Source organism: Oryza brachyantha, chromosome 9 (assembly GCF_000231095.2).
Source record: "Oryza brachyantha chromosome 9, ObraRS2, whole genome shotgun sequence".
Lineage (NCBI taxonomy): Eukaryota > Viridiplantae > Streptophyta > Magnoliopsida > Poales > Poaceae > Oryza > Oryza brachyantha.
Genome location: NC_023171.2, coordinates 7,039,228 through 7,063,270, shown reverse-complemented (window position 1 = coordinate 7,063,270; position 24,043 = coordinate 7,039,228). Strand labels below are relative to the sequence as shown.

Here is a 24,043-nt window from a genome sequence, read left to right as displayed (position 1 = left end):
CCTTACCGGCGTCATATTTATCAAGTGGAATTTAGCTCCGGTCGTCGGTGTCCTAGTACCCCGGTCCAACAACGTTAGTTCCGCCCCTGCTTATTGCCGTTGCGGATTTATTGATCACTAGGCAGGCAGGCTTCGCCATATCGATCGTCTGACTTTTTTTTCTATATAAATTTGAGCAATTATATTCCTGTTCTGGAATTAGTTGTGTAATGCATGTGGAAAGTGATTCATAGATAACGTCGCTGTGTAGTTAATTTTCCTCGATAAGAAAATCTCGCGTGCGCTAGTTCTCAGAATCCGTAAGTAACCATGCCAGTATAATTCTATAGCATCGATGATGTTTTTTTTCTTTAACATTGACTGCGATGTTTCTTTTTTTTATTTGGCATGCATTTCAATATGACCTGCGCGTTCACTCTTTCTGAGACAGAGTGATCCGTCGATCGTCGACCTTAGCAACGATAATCACAAATAATACAATCAATTAGTATTATCTATAAAGTTCCACTTATAACTTTAGCCCTCGTCTTTTTCTTCTGTTTATACTTATAAGCCAAAGTTTGAATTTTTATGTTTAAATGTGAAATTGATTTTAATTTCTTTTATTAGAGTTTATTTTTTTGTCTTTGCTTTTAGATTAGTTTTATTTATGAATTATTCTTCGTTTACAAATATACGGATTATTTTAAGAAAAAAACAAACGATGAGACTGTTTCGATCAACTGCAGTATAGCACAGAATCGAAAATACCTGCATCGTCGAAGTACTAATAATGAAGCACAGCCTCAATCTACCAATAAAATCTTTCTATTATGTAAAAGAAATCCAATAAAGAATCACCTAACCAACTGCAAGGTTCAGCTTTGATTCATTAATTTCTAATCGGGACATACACGGGCCAGCTAGCAGGTAACTAGGATCTCGGCTCTAGCTAGTTAACATAATGAACTAATTTCCCTACAAAATTTAGTTTATAGCTAACTCTAAATTAGCTGTAACCATCCCTAATTTCTATATATCTATACTCCTTTAAAATAAAGCAATGACCACCTATCTTGTTTTCTTTACCAACTACTCTATGTCCTTTCCTTTAGTGTTAAAAGAAAGTCTTTCTACATGTTATTAATATCTTATTTTATCTCTAAAATACAAGTTTATCTCTCTCAAACTATGTATAAAACATTTGATTTGATGTACCGTTGTAAGGTATGAATACTTTGCTAGTACTCCATAAATTTAATAAGAACCTCTTTAAATATGAAGCAGAGGAAAAATAAAGGGAATCGCGAGTGCTAAAGGAAAGATCATATTTAATGACTTTGTTTCATAGGAACGAGCAGATGATAAACAAGGGAAGCTTTTTTTTTTCCCTATGATGATCCTATAGGGAAAACGTAGGAAACTTTAATCACTCTAAGCCCGTGTATTTTTTTTTTTGTTAGCTAATGTAGGATCGAGGCAAATTCAATAGCTCTTTGATTTGTCCATAAGTATAAGATATTTTGGAGTACTACGTCCCATTGATCACATTTTATTCAATTGTTTTTGTATTTTATTCCAACCATATCTGACGGTTTGTTTTTCTTTTCTACTTTAATCTCTCCAAAAGTATCTAAAATCCCCTGTATTTTTTGAACACTGATAATTTAATCAAAGACATCATAAATTTAATTATTTTATACTTTAATCTTTCAAAACTATCTGAAATCCATTATGTTTGTGTGGACACCAATACTGTCCTCCCAAAGAAATTACTGATAACTTTCAGTTTCAGTGTTTGCACGCCCTCTTCTTCCTTTCTTGTCTCAAGTTTGGCCTTCTTCTTTCTTATATAAATCTACCTAGGTTCACTCGTTTTTAACATGGATGGTTTCCTTACTGCTAAATAGTGTGTATTTACAAAAAATTTCTATAGAAAAGTTGCTTTAAAAATCATATTAAATTAAAATTTTATAACTAATAATTAATTATTCATATACTAATATATTACTATATTTTCCGTGCCGGTTATCATTCACATGAATTCCTATATATTGTTCCATGCCCGTAATTAATACTTCACTAACATATTCGTCCCTAACATATTCTCACCTTCTTCTTGTATTTTGAGGATTTATAAGTGCGTTTACTAATTTATAAATAATGAACTATTTTAGCCATAATAAGTAGAGAAAAGTCATGTACTGCAGCCTGCCATACTGTTGGTTCTTCCCACACAAAAATACTATCTGAGCTAAATCTGAAAGGGCACTTGATTTTATAGCTCATGGTTTATTCACGTTATTTTTATTTTTTTTCCTAAAAGATCAGTGTTTGTAGAATTTAATGTGTGTATTCCAATTCTAACAAGGAAAATACTCCCTCTGGTTTTTTTTAATTGACGTTGTTGACTTTTAAATCTATTTTGAACTCTTCATCTTATTAAAAAATTGTGCAAATATGTAAAATTAAAAATCTTGCTTAAATTTATTTTACTAATAAATCAAATCATTACAAAATAATTAGTAATTATATAATTTTTGAAAAAGATGAATTGTCAAATATAGATCCAAAAGTTAACGGTATCAATGGAAAAAAGGCGTAGGAAGTAGTTTTTACATTAAGTTTAAACAAAGATTCTTTTACATAAAGTTTAAAGAAAATATTGTTCCTCGAAGAACCGTGAAATGAAAGGGACAAACCGATAACTACAGCCAATTTGTATCAGTTGCACTGGCTGACTTTTAATTTAGACAAAAACTATAAACCCAGTAGTCATCATCATCATCATCATATATATATATATATATATATAAACTTGCACACCGTTTGTGATACTTTGTGCCCTAAACCCTAAAACATAATTCTCTTCCGCTTTAAAATTAGCTAGCTAGTTGAAACATATGAAAACAACATCATTTTAGACTTTTAGTTATTATAAGAGGTCGATATCTAATGAGCTACGTAATCCATAAGCAAGAAGAGGTAATTAATTAAACTGTATTAATTATGTCAACCTCTTGTAGAGCTTTATTTGATTTCCCGCAAAACAAAAAAAAAAGAGTAGAACTTCATTATACCGTAACATGGTCTTCGTCCTTCTGGGTGTTTTTAATTATTTCATGCATTATAAGTTGCTAAACCGTGAATGCAGTGCAGGTAGGTGAGCCTTCTTGGTAAAGATACATGGTTGCCTTTATCGTCTTTCACCGTAGGTCGTAGGGTCAATTGCAAATTTACTAAAGTAATCACCCACAGGCTCATCCGTCTCGACATCCTGTTAACGTCAAAATTGATCCATGTCACACACGAAGGCATAAAGTCTCTGTGTCACTTCAATGAAGAACCAGTTTGATTCTATAACTAATAAGATATATAAAACATAAAAGTAAAATTCAATCGGCTTATCGACCGATAATACTTTTAGAACCTTAGCCGATGATATATATCGCTTATAGGAATTTATGAGTGTCAGATATAAACATACCCTATCGGCCAGAACATAGTATAATAATTAACAAATCGCATAGATTATTAGATTATTGGAAACAACATTAGAAGATCGGACCTAACATCTTTCAAGGTTGAAGCTAATAACTAATAGATTCATCGTTCATTACATCATTAAGCATGAGTCGATAAGATTATTCATAGAATTATGCGTAAAAGACCTGGATTATTAATGTAAGATTCAAATATATATATATATATATGTGTATATATATATATATATATGTGTGTGTATATATATATATGTATAGGAAGCCTCTATTCTACTACCAGGTGTAGGTACTCCCTTCACGTCTAAGGTGCAGAAACACCTCTATACATATTTCTTCTCTCTTCCAACAGAAAGTACAAACTGTATACATGTAGTTATATCATTCACATGAGATTTAATAGTGTCTATACTTTCTGTTGGGTGGGAACAGAAACAGTTATAAAAATATTTTTCATCATAGACGTGCAGGGAGTAGCTATACCTGGTAGTAGGATCTAATTTTCCTATATGTATATATATATGTATATATATATAGACATACATATATACATACATATATATATATGTATGTATATACATATATATATATACACACACACATATATATATATATATATATATATATATATATTGATAACCAAACCTATAATACCATATTGGTTTTACGAAATACAATAGTGTAGTATGTACTGAATTAATACAATAGTGTATGTTCTGAATTATGAAACATGAAAGATAAATCTTCAGGAGTTTTGAATGCCTGATTCAAGTTCTGGACAAACCAAGTCCAACTTTCTTTAGACTCAATCTTAATCACTCCATAACCCTTGAAATAGCAAGTTATGACCATCTATTGCAATAGTTGATACCAACCAGCCTCAAAATCTTCTAGTCAAGTGAGTATAGACCATACCAATGTGGGAATGCATCCTTGCAAAAACCCACAATGCAGGGTTTAAGAGCAACAAAGAACCTCCTAAAATGCATATGAACATTATTCTCTTCAATGTTCAACTCAACTACACTACCTAGCACTAATCTCAGAAGCTCATCTCGATAAGTAGGAAGCTAATCATAGTTATCATCTCACTTGCCGCCATTTATCTTGTTAAGTTTTCTTTCTTCGCCTCCCAAGACACTTAAATATAGGACATCAACCGTGTACTTTGTAAGCTCATCCTAGAGCTTGTTTGGTCCCACTATGGAGTCATTCCACAGTCGACCACTCAGGTCCTATTTGGTTATTCCCCAAGAGAGAGGGCTTGAAGAGAATTGAGGGGGAATAATTCCACACCACAATAGATGTGGAATAAATTCCTCTCTAATCTTTTTGAATTCTCTTGTGATTGGGATTAACCGAACAAGGCCTCAGGTATGCTACTGATTTATTTGAGTTCATTGTTTCACCACACTTGTTGAAAGAACCACAAGTGTCCTTTGGTCCACTAATCCTACCATATAGCACGGAAATACAAGTAAATCAAAAAAGTGAATGGGTCCGAATTAGAATGTAAGGTCAAGTGTAGCCTTGCACGAAGTTAGAATTTTTCGGAGTACCATGCTACAGTGGATTGAAGATACTTGATGTTAACAATATAAAAGAAATTCCTAAAGAATACATACACCAAATTGGACAATTGATGCAAAATCTCGAACAACCGCAGATCCACGAAGATCCTATAAAATAAAGTTATCGAGCAGAATGTTTGTTCAAATACCCTCTCGAGCTACAGAGTCTGATGACAACCTTATCTCCAGTTCTTCACCATAGCAGACAGTAGCACCTGGCATGAAGCTCCACATTTGTAATGACTGTTGAAGCTTCCGTGAGCTTACGGACAGCGGGAGAGCAGCTGCGTGCAGAGCCACTGTGGTGATTGTCTGGTTTTCATTGAAAAGTCAAACGGCATATTCTAAATAAAAATAATTTATAAATAAAAATTTTATACTGTATTTTTAGCGATTTAAAAGCCAATATTGAAAATAAACTTTGGTTAAAAACTGTAAAATAAACTCTAAATTTAATAGTTGAAAATTCAAATTTTAGCATATAAGCCAAAAGATGGGGGTGTCTGAGTCTACGGCCAACACAAGAGTAGGCGTGTGGGCATGTGGCCTAGGCCGCGTTCGGCCAGCATGGGTAAGTTAACTTACCCTCTCATTTTCCACGTGCACGCTTCCCAAACTGCTAAACGATGTAGTTTTTATAAAAATTTTCTATAGGAAAGTTGTTTTAAAAAATCATATTAATCTATTTTATATTTTTTTAATAATTAATAATTAATTAATCATGCATTAATCTATTACTATGTTTTCTGTACCAGATAAGTTAACTTACCTACTTCTTCTCCCAAACGCGGCCCTAGAGCTCTGAAGGAAGATGAAAGAGAAAATAGAAACCTCAAATCCCTCTAGTTTTCTCAATTCTCCTCCACCTTCGATTTAGTAGGATAAAATAGCCATGGGGGCAAATAGATAAGAAATTGCAATATGTAGAGTCTTGCAGTGCAGATTTTTGTTCCTTAAAAAACACCGTAATGTTCTTTCGATGAATACTGAAGGCATCGATCTATGTTATGAACCCAAAGCTAGTAGCCCTACCGCCGAAACCCAAAAAATGATTATTAAGCTAGTAACCAAAAGAGATTTTTTATAAAAAAAATTAATATTATTTTAATGGCAAATCACAAAATTAGAGGTCATCCGCGGAAAATAGTAAATTTAGGGTCCTATCAAACTGCCGTAGTTCGATAGGACCCCTATCGAATAGCCAGCAGTCGACTGGGTAAAATATTGGACTAGATCTTCAGCGCTGCAGTTCGACGGGGGTCCTGTCAAATTGTCATAGTTAGACAGGTCCATTGTCTAACTGCGGCAGTTAGACAGGCTCAGCTGGCTCGGTAGTTGAATGGGTGGTGGACCCTATCGAACTCTCTCCGTTTGATAGGCCCCAGTCGAACGTCCACCGTTCGATAGATAGACTGTAAATTCATGATTTACTCCGGATAATCTTCTACTTTTACGATTTTTTATTAAAATAATATTAGTCCACCGAAACTCTCAGACGGGCATATGCTGCTGCCCATCAGAAAATCTAGCCCAATCCAACCGCACTTTGGTTCAGCCAATACAAATTTGGTTTGCCACCATTTGTGGCGATGACAAGCACATCTACAAGTAATGGCACTGTCACAGATTAGAAATACCATCCCTATATATGCTGGAAAATGACCACCAACAAACCGAATTCCCTATATATGCTGGAAAATGACCACCAACAAACCGAATTACTTCATTCTTGCTGGCTGCTGTGTGAGAGATAGGGACGGTACATATGAATATGAAAAGAGAAAAGGGACTATGCACTACTCCCTCCTATTTTAATATTTGATGTCATTGATTTTTTTAAAATACGTTTAATTATTTATTTTATCTAAAATATCTATGTAAATATAAAAATACTAATATTTGTTTGATTATTTATCTTATTTAAAATATCTATGTAAATATAAAAAATGATAGTCATACATGAAGTATTTGTAATAGTAAACAAATAGCAGCTAGATAAATGATAATTACACAAAACTTTTTAAATAAGATGATGAATAGTTAAGCATATGTTAAAAAGAAAAAATATTAAAAATTAAAAACTGAAGAGAGTATACATCGAATACAACGATTCTACGGTGTTTAAAATACTAAAATATAAAAAGTTACGGTGCATCTTTTACGCAGCTTTCGTTATATCGTTGAGCCATTTTTATTTTTAATCTTGTTAGTGGTTTCTGTCCGTTTAATACGAGTACTGTAAGCCACCTGTAGGTTTAATAAAAAAAAATTTTACTGAACTTTGTCAATGACATATATAGGTTGCCTTCTTAACGATTTTGTATGGGGATGTTTTTCAAGTTTCAAAATGGTATGCATTATGCAAAATTTTCTACATAAAAGTTATTGATCTGAATATTCTAAAGTAATATTTTTACTTTGTAATAAATTTATGCTCAGTTCGTTTCTGATGGATAGTATGGAAAAGAAACAAAACTTCTCTCGGTCCGTAAGCATGTTTTCCAAACTGTTACACTATGTATTTTTGCAAAAGTTTTTCTATCTAAGAGTTGCTTTAGAAAATTTTATTAATCCATTATTCAAGTTTGAAATATCTATTATTTAATTTATCGTTCACTAATATACATCATTTTGTGTGATATTTTGCTTCTTTGTTCGTCACGCTCAAACTCACCCTTAGTCGTTTACTAGTAACCATGCACATGCAAAGCACGTTTTTTGAATTATGTTTTGCGCCATACATGTTATTCCTGACAAAAAGCAGAAGTGAATTCTAAGCTTTCATATTGGTGAGATAATATGTCCATTCTAAAAAAAATTGATTGCCTAAATAGATAATTCTTAAGCATGCACTGAAGTTCGCAACTTGAATGGCTAAGAATGTTCATGTCCACGTGCCAATTACATGAAGCATATAATTGGCACAACACATGCACTCTATGTTAATTATTCATCTAATAGGCTAAATCTTGGGATAATCCGACTAAATTCTTATCGCATCTTGTGTCGGGCTAGTTCTCAACCATAAAAGCAAGTTTAAAATAAACAGAAAACCCAATCAATGATATTTCCTTTCCTATAACTCATTTTCCGATGAATAACTCTTAATATGGTCCAGTCTACACTACAAGTGGCCATGAAAAGCTATAGTAGGGAGAGGGGTCGATAGATGAGAGCATGAAAAACAAAACCACCATATTTTAGATTATTCTTCAAATTAATGTATTCCTTAAAATACAAACTCTTTAGCTACACTAAAACAATTACAAACTCTCATAAAACCAATAGTAAGAACAGGACTATCAGTGAAGTATATAAAATATGTACATGATTGACAATAAAGATAACCAAATTTTTATTTGTCTATTCAAGTTGCCATTTTCCTAATTTATACAGAGAAGTAAAATCAGTGGGTGGAGGCCTGCCAAGCTGGCATCACTGAGTATAATTACACATCAACTGCTATGAATATTTTACTCAATAGAGATGAAAATATATAGATTGTCATGGAGCGATCGAAACAGTTATAAATATTGTTGCTACCGTATACAGCCATCACCAGGTTGAGTGATAGATCATAAGAAACCTCATCGCTGCACTTCTCTTCAAAAATATCTATAGAGTTTCCTGCAGATTTATAATAGGAATTGTAAGCACCAAACACAAGAAAGGATCTGCAATTAATCAAAAAAGATCTGGACAAATATATAGCTGAATAAAACATATTTATTAGCAAAACAAAAATCTATGCACTCATAGTTTCTCAAACATCATGTATTTTAGTTTAACCAGAATCTTAGGATTATACCAACCGGCCAGTTTTTAACGGGAATAAAAACTTGTAGCTCTTGTGAAATGACCGAGAAGGTTCAATTTAGACGTAGTTCACAGCGTGTCTGTGTATTCCTCACAGAGAATCCTTCTAAGATGTACCACTATTTGACTCTACCAGACATGCATATTAGTTTTCGATAAAATAACTATAACATTATTGTTCCTAATATCTTTCCTAAAAATAAATGGAAGGAAATAAAATAGTGATTTTTTAGCTTTAATATGCCTGTCAGTTTTCTTGGTTTCTTCTGCTATGTTCCTGACCTCACAATGTCAAAGTTAATTACACAAGCTGCTACTCATGCCTACAAAGTGTACATAAGGTGCGTGCATTATACATAAAACCAGAAGATTCAACTAATTTTCAGCCTATTGTATCTAAAGCACCTTATCTTGCTTCATGACTACTATTTTAATGTTTTCTTCATAGTCACAATGACATTATGAACCTTTAAGCCTTTTCTGATTCTATAAAAAAAGAAAAGAAAAGCTGGTTATCAATATTTGGTTAAGGAAAATTATGCAAGCCACATAAAAACATAAAGCAGGTATGTTGCAAATCCAGTATACCAAATTTATTACAGCAAGGTAGTAAAGATAAAACTTTAGAAAGATTTTGCTTCCAAACATGAATTAAACATCTACTTCAGTTTCCCAAGGATAGCTAGGGAAGTTTTCTGAGAAAAACAAACAGGTTAATAGGTTATTATAATTTCCCAAAAATGCTAGCCCCCTGCCTTTTTTTTGTTTGTACTGATTTTTATAGCACTCCCATTGGTTTCTACATTGCAAAAGTCGTTCTTACTTGCATCACTTTCAGAAATATGCTATTGCTATTTTTTAAGAGCAGCCAATATTTACATGATGTTCACAGCATAATAGTGAGAAGCATCCATAAATCCATCACCAAATTTTACCATTAAGACATTTCACTCGGCAGTCAGTGTGCCTAACAGAGAGGAAGAGACCAATCCATTTTTGTATGGTCTTAGCTAAGGAGAGGGATGTTATCTGAGTTTAATTAGATTGATAAACATGGATATCGTGTCGACAAGTAAAACAAATGAAATACAATTAACACACTGATCTGTATATTAGTTTGATGCTGATTTGAGAGGATTGCCTTGCATCTGCCAAGGACGGTGCCTAGATGAATATGGAGCATGAACATAAGCAAATGGCAGCCATGTCATTGGGGTCCAATAACCAAGAGAACTGAAGCACACATAAAGTACAGGAAATCATAATGTGGTCACAAGAAGAACTATGTGCATAAAACATGTCCTTTATTTGCTAACATGTAGTTAGATAGTATGCTAACTGCACCCTCGAACTACAGACTAAAATATGTATTTCCGTATTTATTATAAAATATGTGAACATCTAGATAAATTGTCAACAACTAAAGATCATAGTGTTTATTAAACATAAAAATAGAAATTCTCAACAATTTTAAGTCCAACAATATAACAGGGATAAACTGGAGTTGAGATCAAATGTGTGGTTAAGAATTCGTAGAGAGGGCACTGGCACAACCATGAACTAAGGCTACATCATAGAAGAGAAGATAATTGTAAATTTGCAAACATGAGAAGATGCTAGTGCTACCGAAGCATTTCATCAAACACCTCAGCAACGTATAGAACATCATACTTACCTGTTGTTGCTGTCATTATCTAGCAGTATTAATGTTGTCCAGCTTCCATGGGAGGGTCAGCATGATTCATTCGGTGCATTCTTTTGCCATATCGCCTTATACTGTCATGCACAACTGTTGCATTTGCTAGTAAAATGAATGGAGTAAGAGAAGAGTAGAGGACAGGATCATCAGTCAAAAGGATTTTAACTTCCTAAGTAGGCTGTTGTGGTCCAGTCACTTGGGGAACCTCGTCCATGCAAGAGGAGGCAGGATTTGAACGGAGGACGACGATGGACAGACCCATGCTTGCCGACGGGAGACAACAGCAGCCTTGCGACCTTGCCCTGTGCCCGCACCGTCTCCGCGTTGTTGCCCTCCTCAGCTGCTGTAGTCTCTAGCTCGCATCGTCACCGCCGCCACAGCACCATGAGAGCTCGCTGCTCACCAGGGGAAGGGGGTTAGCACAGGTACGTATCAAGGTACGGCGAACGCCATACCTAGCCATACCGGGTCCTCCACCGCTGACTCGGAGCATTTAGAGAGGAGAAGGAGGAAGAGCTGTTTGTAGCAAGTAGAGCGACTAATTCCAGGGAGCACTCCGAGCATTTAGAGCGGAGGAGGAGTTGTTTGTGGCAATTAAACCGATTAATTCCAGGGAGGCGGACAACCGTTGGATAGGGTGTGTCCTGTGAAGCATTGCTAGACAAAGACATTGGTGGGCAATTTGAACCGTTGGATACAAGGATCCAATGGGTGTGGGTTGGGGATGAAAATTCTGTGTACATCTTGTTGCGTGCCTGTAGGAAAGAACCAACTCATGCTTTTTATATTAATATAGATATAGATACTCTCAAATAGTAATAAAAGAATCAGATAATTTCTTTAATCCTCCAATCTCAGATAAGCCAAATGGAATGAGATCATCTAATCTACTTTCCCTTTGACACAGAGAGGCAGACATGTAAGCTATGTAGCTATTGGGCTCACATAGCAGCCACTAAATTAGGAGAAGTTAAGTTGGAGGAAATTATTCGAAGCCAAACACCACCGTAATAGTCAAAACAATATACGGAAGGTTTTATGAAAATTTGTGCCAGACGGCCCAGACCGCTGCACCGTGCGTGGGCGCTTTTTCGATCCGCCTTTGGTCCGGCCCAAACCCAATTTGAATTGCATGGCCCAAAATACGGAAGAGACAAAAATAAAAAAGTAAGCAAAAGAATTTAAAGCAAATCCAGTTCCGATGACCTAGCCGCGCCGCGGCCGACGTGGCCTCGCCACCACGTCACGGGACCCCGCCATCCGCCGCTCGCCGTGGATCGGACGGCCACGGCGACCACCGCGCCCGCGCGCCACGTCAAATCACCGCGAGGTGGGCCCCATCCGGCAGCGACCCATCAAGGCGGGCCCCACCCCACCCCAGCGAGGTTAGTTAATCTAATCTTCATCTACCTCCTCTCCTCTCCTCACCTCTCCGGCTACTAACTCCCCCGTCTCGTGCTCTTGCCCACCCGCATCTCGCTCACTCTGTCTCTCCTCGCCTAGGGTTTCGCGCCCCTCCGATCCCGCGGCGGCGGCGGCGAAGCTTCTTCCTCCCGCCCTCGCCTCGGCGCCGGCGCCGGCCAGGTAAAGCAGCGGCTCGGCTCGCTCTCTCTCTCTCTCTCTCTCTCTCTCCCTCTGGGCTGTGGTTTGGATCGGGTGGTCTCGATGCGATCCGTGCGGGTGCGGCTTTCGTGCAGATCTGTGGCCCGTGCTGCTGCTGATGATGATGATGTGGTCATGGTCGATCTGTGTACGGGATGATGGATGCGTTTTGGTGCGGGGGTGGTTGGTGGGGCGTCCAGATCCATGGCGGATCCGGTGTTGGTGAGTTCGTTAGTAGTTGTGATTCCCGGCGGTTTCTGGATCGGCGCTACTGATCGAGAGCGATGTTTGGTCGGAGGGGGTTTGTGCTTTGATTACGTGACGGGTTTTCCGTTTAGAGTGGTCTTGTTATTGGGTTTGTATGTATGTGTATATGGTGGAATTGACGACGGATCCAAGTCAATTTGCCGAATTTGAGAGGAATTGACCCTTCTCATCTTCGAAATATTGCCATACTTGATGACCATGAAAACCCATAGGTGTCTGGCCTGTAAAAACATCTTCTACTTCATTTTGCAAGCTTAGGCGTTGTGCTTACCCAACTCCTCTTCACTTTCCCAACTTTTTTCTTTACTTAATTATATTGCCTGATTTCATTTATTATTATGTCTGCCTGATTTCAATAAGGAAATAGAGATGTTTTCTTCATTATGCTTTCAGTAAAAGCAGGGCTCTTATCAAGTCTTTTATCAAAAAAAAAATTTATATGAAAACACACATTGTCTCGTCTAGTTGCAATTTGATGAAATTTGGTGCTATTTTTTGTAAAAGAAGCCTGCGATGGTTCATCTTTGACTTTGGTTTTCACTTTATTTGAAATGCTGGGGGTTCCAGTTTTAGTATTTAAATATTTGGGTTGGTTTGCTTCTGTAGGGAACTTTTCTAGTTTACTGGCTTGTATTGTGTTTAACATTTTCCATGTGCATTGTGCCCCATGCTGATCTTTTCTTTTCTTTTCCTGGACACAGAAAGATGGCTGGCGGGTTTCGAGTACTGCATCTTGTCAGGCCCTTTCTGGCTTTCTTGCCAGAAGTACAGAGTGCTGATAGGAAAATACCATTCAGAGAAAAAGTGATATATACTGTGATCTCTCTGTTCATTTTCCTGGTTTGCAGCCAGCTCCCACTCTATGGAATTCATTCAACTACTGGAGCAGATCCTTTCTATTGGATGCGTGTTATCCTTGCATCAAACCGTGGTACTGTTATGGAGCTGGGTATTACCCCAATTGTGACATCTGGAATGGTAATGCAACTCTTAGTGGGATCAAAGATAATTGAAGTTGACAACAGTGTGAGAGAGGACCGTGCACTCCTGTAAGTACATATACTACTGGCCCTATCCTCTACCTAGTGATTTAGTGAATGAAAGAAAATTGTAGAGCTTGCTTATTCATCTTCTTTTGCCTGGTGGTTCTCTTGTGACGTGACTCAGGAATGGTGCACAAAAGTTGCTGGGCATCCTGATTGCTATCGGGGAAGCTGTAGCATATGTGCTGTCTGGAATGTATGGTAGTGTGAGCCAACTTGGAACTGGGAATGCCATTCTCATTATCCTCCAGCTCTTCTTTGCTGGCATCATTGTCATCTGTCTTGATGAACTTCTACAGAAAGGCTATGGTTTGGGTTCTGGCATTTCTCTATTCATTGCTACCAATATATGGTAAGCATCTTGGAACTTATTTCTCTTAAATGATGTGCTACTCTGTTACAGTTTAGCTTATTGGTGTACTTGCTATTGCACAGTGAGAATATCATCTGGAAGGCGTTTAGCCCCACAACCATCAACAGTGGGCGTGGTGCTGAATTTGAAGGAGCTGTCATTGCATTGTTCCATTTGCTGATTACTAGAACTGACAAAGTCCGTGCCTTGCGCGAGGCTTTCTACCGTCAGAACCTTCCGAACGTGACAAATTTGCTTGCAACTGTATTGGTCTTCCTCATAGTCATCTACTTCCAAGGTTTCCGTGTTGTGCTTCCAGTGAGATCCAAGAATGCTAGGGGGCAGCAAGGCTCATATCCAATTAAGTTGTTCTACACTTCGAACATGCCCATCATTCTGCACTCAGCACTGATTACCAACCTCTACTTCATATCCCAGGTGCGTAATATAATTATAGTGTGGCAGTAATCTTTACATAACTTCACAAGTTTTAATGTGTTTTTTTTTTCTTGTTGCAGCTTCTCTACAGGAGATACAGTGGAAACTTTCTGGTTAACCTTCTTGGGAAATGGAAGGAATCTGAGTACTCTGGTCATTCAGTTCCTGTCGGTGGTCTTGCTTACTATGTAACTGCTCCATCAAGGTGAATAGTCGTTATATTTGATATTACCCTTGTTTCTTTGTTATTTTACTTTTTCTTTCAGTCAATAATTTTTGTTCTTGCTTTTTTCATGCTTGGAAACCATGCAGTTTGGCTGATGTGCTTGCAAATCCGTTCCATGCACTGTTCTATGTGGTCTTCATGCTGTCAGCCTGTGCTCTCTTCTCAAAGACATGGATTGAAGTTTCTGGTTCATCAGCAAAGGATGTTGCTAAACAGCTGAAGGTAAAGAAAATATGCTAGTAGATCCATATTTTCTAATCTAGTTATTATTCCAGTTTACCTATAGCACATCGTGCAGGCCATAACTCATTATGTTGGGTCCACTGTGATATCTTTTGTATGATTTCACATCTGCACATGTTTTGATATATGGTACCCCATTATCCAGTTATGGTATCTGTATACGTGAAACTCCAAATTTTGTTCAAGTGGTATTTATCATAGCTTAAAGAGTGCCATGAACCATCCAATGCTTCTTGACCATTAGTATTATAAAATCTGAAATTGCTGGAGCCTTTTAGTAGATATGTAGAAACTCACCTTTTGCTTGGGGATGAATATATAGTGGGATATGAACAATTGGTGTTGAGGTGATCTGTTGTCCATGTTGATTTATATATATAAATTTGATTTCTGTCAATATAACAGGAACAACAAATGGTGATGCCTGGCCATCGTGAGTCAAACTTGCAGAAGGAATTGAACAGATATATCCCCACTGCCGCTGCCTTTGGTGGAGTGTGCATTGGTGCATTGACTGTTCTAGCTGATTTCATGGGTGCAATTGGTTCAGGAACTGGTATACTGCTGGCCGTTACCATCATATACCAATACTTTGAGACATTCGAGAAAGAGAGGGCCACTGAGCTTGGTTTCTTTGGTTTTTGATACATTACTTGAGAAATGCGAATAGTTGAATCATCCTGCAAATCAAAGCACTTCTCGGCAGGCTGATTATGGATGTAATTGGAGAGCTTAAAGTCAGTTTAAGTTTAGGTTGCCCGACTTATTTGGAATGAGATACTTATCGAAGGTTCTGCTTGTGTTTTTAGGCCGGTATGGGTGGCATATGTCCTGTAAGTACAGTCATGGCCATCATCCTTCCGCAGCCTTCTCATGTCTTGATTGACTATGTAGTAACCATAATTTGGGATCAGTTTAGTCATTTTGGAACTGAATATATCTTCCCCTTTTTTGCGACAATGAGCTCTACTAATCTGTCCGATTGCTAGAGATTATGCAGTAGTGCATGTTTTATTCTTAATCTGGATTTTGAAAATTGGCAATCTAATATCTTCATTCTTCAATTGTATTTGTACGTATGGAGCCCAAGGTTTTTTCAATGTTGAATACTATTGTTGCATTGTTGTTAACACATGGCAAGATGTGGTTGGATGTATAACCTGGTGTTACTCAACGAGTGTGTAAGCATGGTACGTCGCTTGTTCAAATTACCGGCATTCATCGTGTGGTTTTGGTCGATTACTAATTCAGGATTTCACGAGTGATCTGTTTGTATGTTGTGCATAATTCTGCATTGTTCGGAGATGTAATTTTGCTTGGACGGCAATAATTTGGTTGGTTTTTATTTAACTAGTAACTGGTTCCTAGTGATTGGGTACGTGCGAACGTGAAGGACTGTTTTATATTACGTGGTTAAAATAAGATAACTGGTTACCATTTAAGAAAGACCAGCTATCATGCTGGTTATCTAAGATCAAGTATAACAATAGACTATAATATACTTATCTTTTATCTTTTTCTTATGCATATGTTTATAAGCTAAAATTTGAATTTTAACTCTAAATTCGGACTTGATTTTTAGGTTTTTCTACCAAAGTTTAATTGTAGCATTGTTTTTTAATCCCTGAGAATACTTATATAAAAGTTTTATTCATATTTTTTTTTAGAGTGAAGTGCACCCGCGGTCTCTAAACTTATGTGCATGTGTCATTTAGATCCATGAACTCTTAAAATACATTTTTGGGTCCCCGAACTTGTCCGGGGGTATCATATAGGTCCAAACGGGTTCTGATCCGCTCCCTCCGCTGACGTGGCATGTCACGGTGGCGCCTACGAGAAGAGAGAGAAAAAATAAGGAGAAGAGAGATACTGACATCTAGGATCCACATGGCTCCACCAACACGTAGGCGCTACCGTGGTATGTCATGTCAACGGATGGAGCAGGTCGGAGACCGATTGGACCTATATGACACCCCCGGACAAGTTCGGGGACCCAAAAATGTATTTTGAGAGTTCAGGGACCTAGATGACACATGCACACAAGTTTAAAGACCGCTGGTACACTTCACTCTTTTTTTCTAAATGTCTTTTGACTTTTTTTCATGAAAAACTCAAACAAGGACCTTCTAAGTTATCTATCAGACATGGAGAAGCGAAGGAATAAGAAAGAAGTGATGTCTTACCTTATGTAAGAGCAATATCTACCTATGCTTCAAAACACGCATTAAATGTATTAGCGCGAGAAGAGAGAAAAAATAAAAATTAGAGCCAACTTTAAATCTATTACTCCTATTGTTTCATTAGACGTTTTATATATACCTAGATTTTATCTATATATATCGATGTATATTGTTACATATATCTAGATTTATTAGATTTCATATGAATTTAGGCAACATTATAGTCTTCGAAACTGATGTATAGCGTAGTTAAAAAAGATACTTCAAATGACCAGCTATTTAGCTTGGCTAGTTATTCTACTCCCTCCATATTTTTTTATATGACACCGTTGACTTTTAGGTCCACATTTGACCATTCGTCTTATTAAAAAATTATATAATTATTAATTATTTTGTTATAATATGATTTATTATTATAGAAACTTTAATTATGCATTATAATTTTGCATATTTGAATATAAATTTTAAATAAAACGAATGGTCAACGGTGTCATACGTGAAAATATGGATGAAGTACTAGTTAAATGAGTTGACTAGCCAGGCAAACTGGCTATCCATCTTTCATTTTCATCTATTTACTATTGAAATCTGCCAAAAGATATGAACTATGGGCGGTGGGATTTGATTAGCATACATGGGGAATATGGTTTTAGTCAAATAGTTATGCGAGTATTTGGCCATTAAGATTTAGCTAGATTCTTGAGATGCTCTAACATCCTTGCTATAAAAAGATTGTTTCGTCTGTCCATCAAACGACAAATCAACTCCCTGGAATAGGAAAATATGAACCAAGCTTGAGCAGTGGCAGACCTGACATTACCAAGATCATGTTGGCTATTGCAACGCACAAGCGTCTTTACTAGTCATAAGAAATTGAACAGAAAAACAACATTTCAAAGGTAACATGGTTACAATGTAAAATAAGCAATATAATTTAAGTTTTCCATCAAAAGTACTCGTAACATAATTCTTCACCCTCAAGGTATTCTAGCTTCTAGTTTCTACCCTGAAGTCTGAGCTACAAGGAGACATCAGGCGAGAGCTGCGGCAGCAATCAGTTCTTGCAAGTTAGCACGATACGGAGCAGGAATCGCCCAGCTTGTCCTTGCCGCGAGAGGTAACGTTCTTGGCCACCTCGACGATCTCCTCCATTTGGCTATCAACCACCTCGTTCAGCTGCTGCTCCTGGGTCTTCAGATCCTCCGGCTGCTGCTCAACCGTCTGGTCATCTGCGTCCCCTCCCTCCTGTGTCCAGTACACAGCAAAGCATGTCTCCTCGTCGAAATTGCTCGGCATTTGGACGAGCCGCTTCCCGTTGGTGCCGGTGGAAGTGCCAAGTATTTCGCCTTTGATGCGGTCGTAGATGCAGGCCCTGAAGTTGTCCATGCTCTTGCGGTATTCGGCGTCGAGGTTTAGGTAGATCAGAATCTCCCAGCACCGGAGGAACTGTTTCTTGTTGATCTTCAACTTCTGCCGGACCGTCTCAGCCAGGTTGGAAGGTGGAACCATTTTCAAGCTGCTGGTCCTTTTTGAAAGGTTGGTCTCCTTGAGAGATGTGACCATGGAACTCAGCGCTGGCTTGATTGGATCGAAGGAGAGAAGACGGAGGCAGTCAATGGAGGAACGTATGTACTGCAGGTAATCAGAAGGATCTTCAATGGTCACGTCGTATATGTTCTCGGACTCGGCAATAGAATTGATCGTCTCAAGAAGACGAAGACCATGGCCTTCACCCTGATAAGGTGGTAAGACCAGTATCTGAGAAAAGGTAAAGGAAGGCAAATCATGTTAGTATTGCATCCAAACTTCTCAATTATGTAACCCATAGACAGATTGAGTAAAATAAGAAGGCGTACCTGGCTGATCCGCAGGCGAGTGCTCTCAGGGTAATGATAAAAATGATGAACAGCTGCAAACCCTAGCACTAGAAAGTTAGAGTTGGATGACGCCTGCTCTGCCTTCTTTACTACCAGAAGCATTTCCCATCCATGCTCAGTTATATCTATAGGTGTTGAACCTAAAGTGCAATGCTATTAGAAGAAATGAGTTTTACATAAGTTAGACTATTATTCTTCAGAACCTTTAGTTACCTTCAACCAAAAGCAGAATAAGTGGCACCAGACGACAATAAAGGAATGCAGCTGCACCTTGGAGTTCAACTCGAACAATCTGGGAACGGAAATGCAAATCAATCTCAGGATTTGTGGAGACCCAAAGGAATAGGTTGATATCATGAACAAGACAAAAGGATGTGCCAAGTTCAAAACAGGCTGGAGGGAAAGTATAACAGATCCAAGCCAGTAAGCCACTTAAACATCCAAAATTTGAAGTTGGCGCACATACAATTCAACAATAACATAAGGTGTAACTCAACAGTGTTTTACAATCATTGGGTGTATAAGAAATCTGCATCCTAATCTGACAAGTAAAAGTAGGTTCCATTTTGAGATGCTGAATTGAAACTCTTTTCATGCACTCCAAACAGAACCTAGATAAGGAAACATTTCTGTGCTAAAGTTAATTTGATATGCTAGAAATCACAGCGCAAAAGTATCTTAAATCAATTACAAGTGCAATAAGCCAAATGGAATACCTCAACTGCTGAATCTTTGTCGGTTGAAGCATCATGCTTAATGACATTTCCATCTGTCACCACACTGCTGTAGCAGTAAGAAGAAAAATGTTCAGTCTCTGCACTCCTAATTCCTGAAGCAACAAAAAGATAAAGTTGCAGGGTGTTTACAAACTATTAGAAGTACCTGATATATTCACATTCCTTTGAAAATGTCTTCGAAAATTCATCTTTTTCTACCAAGTTTTCACCAAAAATGTTCTGCCAAAGAGAACAAATGAAGCTTAGAAAGCCATGCATGCAATGATTTCTTTGAATATAGAAGACATTATAAACAGGGCATATCTGACCTGAAGAACAGGTTTAAGATTTGTGATTCCTTTTCCTCCCTGTAGAAATCAGTTATGTGGTAGTCAGTAGATTGAGGAAACATATTTTCCATAACTAAATTCAACAAAATTACAAATTAAGGATAACATAACTAAAGAACAAAAATAGCCAATCTTTCAAAAAAGAACAAGAGATTCCAGTATATTCAAAGGTGAGGAAATTTATCAGCAGCAGATTAGACATGGATTGCTGGGAGCAAACATCACATATCAATCGAACAGAGGAACATGGCAAGATTTTAACTCTCACAATAGACAACTGAAGAATCGAAGTCATCTTATCACTAGATCAAACTGTAATGAGGAAAGAAAATAAGTTTAGGTCGGTCATGCAAAAAGCAATAATAGTTTCAAAAAATATAACCATGTCCCACAAGGATGCAACATGGAGTGAGTGGTGCTATATATGCCTATAAATTTATAGTGCTCAATTGCCTATAAACCTACAGTCAACGCTATTGGATATGAGAAATGATACAAGCTACAGAGTACCAATTATTTTTTTGGAAAAGATGATAACAGTGTTTTAAGTAACATCATAATAAGAAAAAGGTCCATTTAATTCCCTCAAACTATTTTGTTGGATCACTTAATCCCCTAAACTAAATTTTGGCTCACTTTATCTCCCCACCCCCCCAACACCCCCACCCCGCCCCAAAACTATTAAGAATTGTTCGCTTTAATGCTTAATACACCTTTTCTTTTTGTTTCTCTTTATACAAGTTGTGCTTTATTTTTTGGGGGGCAATAGATGACACAGTTACCGAAGTTCTTTTTTTTCAAATCTCCACAGACCATAGTTCAGGGTGTAAAATGAACCAAAAAAAAATAGTTCAGGGGAGTAAAATGGACTTCTAAAAAAATACACAAGTTTATACTTCAAATAACATTACAGTGATTATACAATAAGCAGACAGCACTCCAGGAATTACTAGATAGAATGATAGTAGTGAAAACCATAAACAGCAATGGTAAAAGCTAGAAAAGTCAGGATATATGTTCAAAAGATCACACGATAATTAGACAATATGTTCTCCAAAAACATAATTAAGCAATATATTGCTTGCAGAAAAAACAAGAAACCAGTGCATGTATCTTTTTTTATGAACCAGTACTCACATCAGATGTTTCCTCAAATGAAATATCAGCATATGCATGAAACGATGTTGCACTGATCCACACATTGATCTGCACCAAAAGAAAATTATTAGGGAAAACCGTAGAGAAAATTGCGTTGCAAATAACAATGGGTTATTAGTTTCATTAACCTTCAGATTTTTGTAGCCATATATCTTGCCATCTTCACCAAAAAAATGATTTAGGTCAAATGGTTGAAGAGTAATGCTGTTTTCTGATCCCACCTCGTCAGGGTTTCTTGCTGTAGCAAAAACCAAAGGAAGGTGAATACTAATTACCACGTAGCCCAAAATATGGGGTTATGGATTTATATACTTCAATCCGTTCCAGCACAAACAAAGTTGTTCTTTTATTTATATTCTTCCTTTTTGCAGATAATTGAACTATGCAAGAAACTGTGAAAATCTCATGATTTAAAAATAAAGACAATCTTTTCACACCATCTAAGGGTTATATTTTTCAACTCTCACTACAAGTTGTTTGCTATGCATGACAAATGGAAACCTCAACAAACAAAGGGCAAGAAAAAAATAGAGAATAATTCTTAGTGCGAGTGATTTCAGATTCACAGGGAGAATGAGAAAGTTCAATACCGATAAACACTTTCATGCACTCATTTGCCTCAACGCCAACATCTGCAGCGCAAGTAAGAACAAAAGGTAATATGTAAGTTATGTAATTTATATATCAAAGAGAATTAAAGTGCTAGACGTAGATAGAGCAAAAATATAGAAAGAGAAAAGGCCACACATAAGAAAAAAAATAGATATCTAGTTGACTAGATGTGTAGCTTGCAAAGCAATGTCTGGAAGATAAATGCAGCTCAAAAAATGATTGACAGTGGCTGTTCATATCTAAAAGTTGGCAGTTGGAACCATGCTGAGAATCAAACAGCTTGCAGATTTATCATCTACCCTGAAAGCAATGTTCATTTCAATTTATTTCAAGTACCCCAAAACAAAACTAGTCACAAGGTCAAGGCCCAACTACGCAAGAACAACTAAATACACATTTCCACAGGCAGGCAAGCGATACGCGATCTCAATGCTCTATGGCCGTTCACCACAGAAGACAACCAAGAGACTAGATTAACAACCTAAGTAACTCGATTCATTCCTTTGAGCAAACACAAAACAAACTCCCCCACTGTTCCACTCTGCGACTGCACGATAAATGAAGAAAATTTCAATCGGAAGCACCGCCACCTCCCGCTCCTCTCCACGGCAGATCCCCGCGCCAGGGGTCTCGACGAAACCGCACCACGCCACGATTGCGGCCCTACCCACGCCCAAAAACTCGAACGGAGCCCACGAATCGGGAGAGAGGAGAAGGGGGAGGGGGAGCTGGGACGTGGGTGTTACCAATTCCGGAGAAGCCGACGCGGCGGCGCTTCTTGGGGTCGGCGGCGGCGGCGGCGTCGGTTCCCTTCTGCTTGAGCGCCATGGCCGGTGGTCTATCCAGAGGAGGAGGGAGACGGCGGGGTCGTAGCCGAAGGGCTAGGGTTTGGGGGGTTTTGGTGGGGAGAGGAGGCGGGAGAAAGGGGAAGGGGTGGCGGGAAATTGGGGAAATGCCGCGGGAACTAAGCTTGTGCTAATTAGAGCATCTCCGTAGAAAATTACCTTTTAAAAATTTGTATTGGTTTCGTCTGAAAATATTAGACATAAAAATTATATACTTCTTTAATAGAAATCTAAAAATAAATAATGTATATTATGATTATATATATATTTTTCTCTAAATTTAGAATATAAGTCAACTGATTTTAGACATGTGTAAATATTATAAATGTATTTACTAACATGTCTGAGATATATTTTCTAGCCTAATTACAAAAAATTAATTTTAGGGATCAATTTTAGATATCTTTTAAAGATGCTTCTTAGTTTCGTAAGCATCTTTAGTAGAATGGCTAAAATTTAACTCTCTGAGTATTAATTCGCGCTCTAAAAGACTCTTCGTCTTCACTCTTCAGGCCGAAAAGATGACTTACGGCATGTCCAACTCAGAGACGGAGTCATCCCTAACACATGTATATAGACAGGTATAAAGGACAGGTAATACAACCAGACTACTATCTCCCAAGCGCATGCAAATCTGCTTCGCGCATCGCGGGATCCGAGCGAGCTGTCGCCTGGAGAAGACGAGGTCGTACAACGCTGCTGCAATCATATGTTCAGTCTCGGAGCACGTGAGAGGGTCGTCGCCTGGCAAAACGCGACAGTGTGCCCGTCTCTAGGCATCGGTGTGGGTTTTCTGCAAAAAAATCCATCAGCGAGATGGCAAAACGACGCCCGTTATACGTGCTCTTATAGGCTCAACCGTGTAGGACTCACAGATAGCAATTTTATTGTGTAGAAGGATGACTTACCAGATTTGGTCACTAAGGGACCATGTTTAGCCATACCAAGTCAAATATATAGTCTTTTGAAAATGCTCTAAGCTCTAGGATTAGTTAAACTTTTAAAATTATCAAAAATAATTTTATGTCATAATAAACTTATAAAAATCTAATAAGTTTACGATATTACGATAGTGCTCATTTAGGAAAATCTAAGTATATTATTTGTAATTAAGCTAAGTATTTAAGAAATTATTGATGATAAGAATTCTAAAAATTTAACCAAATCTTTTCATAGATAATAAATATTTTTGGATGAGTGAATTAACCATTGTAATATTGAAAAATATTAGAACAGTATTCTAAGAAATACATGCGTAGAAATTGTTTGTCAAAAATAAATCGTATGGAATGTTGGAAGCGGCCTTGTTAATTCTTTTCGTCTGTTCATCGATAAGTATAAAAAGGATTATGAAATAAAGGGCATACTAGTGAGGCCATGTTCGGCAGATATAGTTTTAGGTAAGTTATCCGACGTGAAAAATATAGTAATAGATTAGTACATGATTAATTAATTATTAATTTAAAAAATAAAAATATATTAATATGGTATTTTAAAGTAATTTTTATATAGAAATTTTTTATAAAAAAATACACCGTTTATTAGTTTGGGGAGCGTGCGCACGCAAAA

General features: G+C 37.3%; 2 protein-coding genes across 4 annotated transcripts; one reads left to right on the top strand and one right to left on the bottom strand.

Annotated features, from left to right (window-relative positions):
• Positions 1-12,010: 12,010 nt before the first annotated feature.
• LOC102717822 (protein transport protein Sec61 subunit alpha-like) lies at positions 12,011-15,726 on the top strand. Of its 2 annotated transcripts, none has more exons than XM_006660497.3 (7): positions 12,011-12,149; positions 13,136-13,483; positions 13,602-13,829; positions 13,913-14,267; positions 14,348-14,472; positions 14,580-14,715; positions 15,142-15,726. In XM_006660497.3, exons 2-7 carry the CDS (start codon positions 13,140-13,142, stop codon positions 15,379-15,381), a joined length of 1,428 nt encoding a protein of 475 aa, XP_006660560.1. In that variant the 5' UTR covers positions 12,011-12,149; positions 13,136-13,139; the 3' UTR covers positions 15,382-15,726. The 2 variants fall into 2 exon arrangements, with proteins under 2 accessions (XP_006660560.1, XP_015696697.1); XM_015841211.1 differs by lacking the exon at positions 12,011-12,149 and adding an exon at positions 12,612-12,646.
• Positions 15,727-17,723: 1,997 nt separating this feature from the next.
• LOC102722523 (probable histone acetyltransferase type B catalytic subunit) lies at positions 17,724-22,515 on the bottom strand. 2 transcript variants are annotated; one of them, XM_006661081.3, is made up of 10 exons: positions 22,376-22,515; positions 21,608-21,649; positions 21,146-21,255; positions 20,997-21,065; positions 19,839-19,877; positions 19,676-19,749; positions 19,510-19,576; positions 19,007-19,085; positions 18,773-18,933; positions 17,724-18,674 (listed from the first exon to the last, which is right to left on the bottom strand). In XM_006661081.3, exons 1-10 carry the CDS (start codon positions 22,455-22,457, stop codon positions 17,985-17,987), a joined length of 1,413 nt encoding a protein of 470 aa, XP_006661144.1. In that variant the 5' UTR covers positions 22,458-22,515; the 3' UTR covers positions 17,724-17,984. The 2 variants fall into 2 exon arrangements, with proteins under 2 accessions (XP_006661144.1, XP_015696551.1); XM_015841065.2 differs by having other exon boundaries at positions 19,510-19,573.
• Between the last annotated feature and the right edge of the window lie 1,528 nt (positions 22,516-24,043).

What these genes read in the sequence shown, in the direction of transcription:
- LOC102717822 (XM_015841211.1), top strand. Translation starts at nt 12,627, where the DNA reads ATGACCATGAAAACCCATAG. An exon ending in AGAGAGGACCGTGCACTCCT is followed by an intron (nt 13,484 to 13,601) that starts GTAAGTACATAT and finishes GACGTGACTCAG; the next exon opens with GAATGGTGCACAAAAGTTGC. An exon ending in ATGTTGCTAAACAGCTGAAG is followed by an intron (nt 14,716 to 15,141) that starts GTAAAGAAAATA and finishes TCAATATAACAG; the next exon opens with GAACAACAAATGGTGATGCC.
- LOC102722523 (XM_006661081.3), bottom strand. Translation starts at nt 22,457, where the DNA reads ATGGCGCTCAAGCAGAAGGGAACCGACGCCGCCGCCGCCGCCGACCCC. An exon ending in GTGCATGAAAGTGTTTATCG is followed by an intron (nt 21,256 to 21,607) that starts GTATTGAACTTT and finishes TTTTTGCTACAG; the next exon opens with CAAGAAACCCTGACGAGGTG. An exon ending in CTCGCCTGCGGATCAGCCAG is followed by an intron (nt 18,675 to 18,772) that starts GTACGCCTTCTT and finishes ACCTTTTCTCAG; the next exon opens with ATACTGGTCTTACCACCTTA.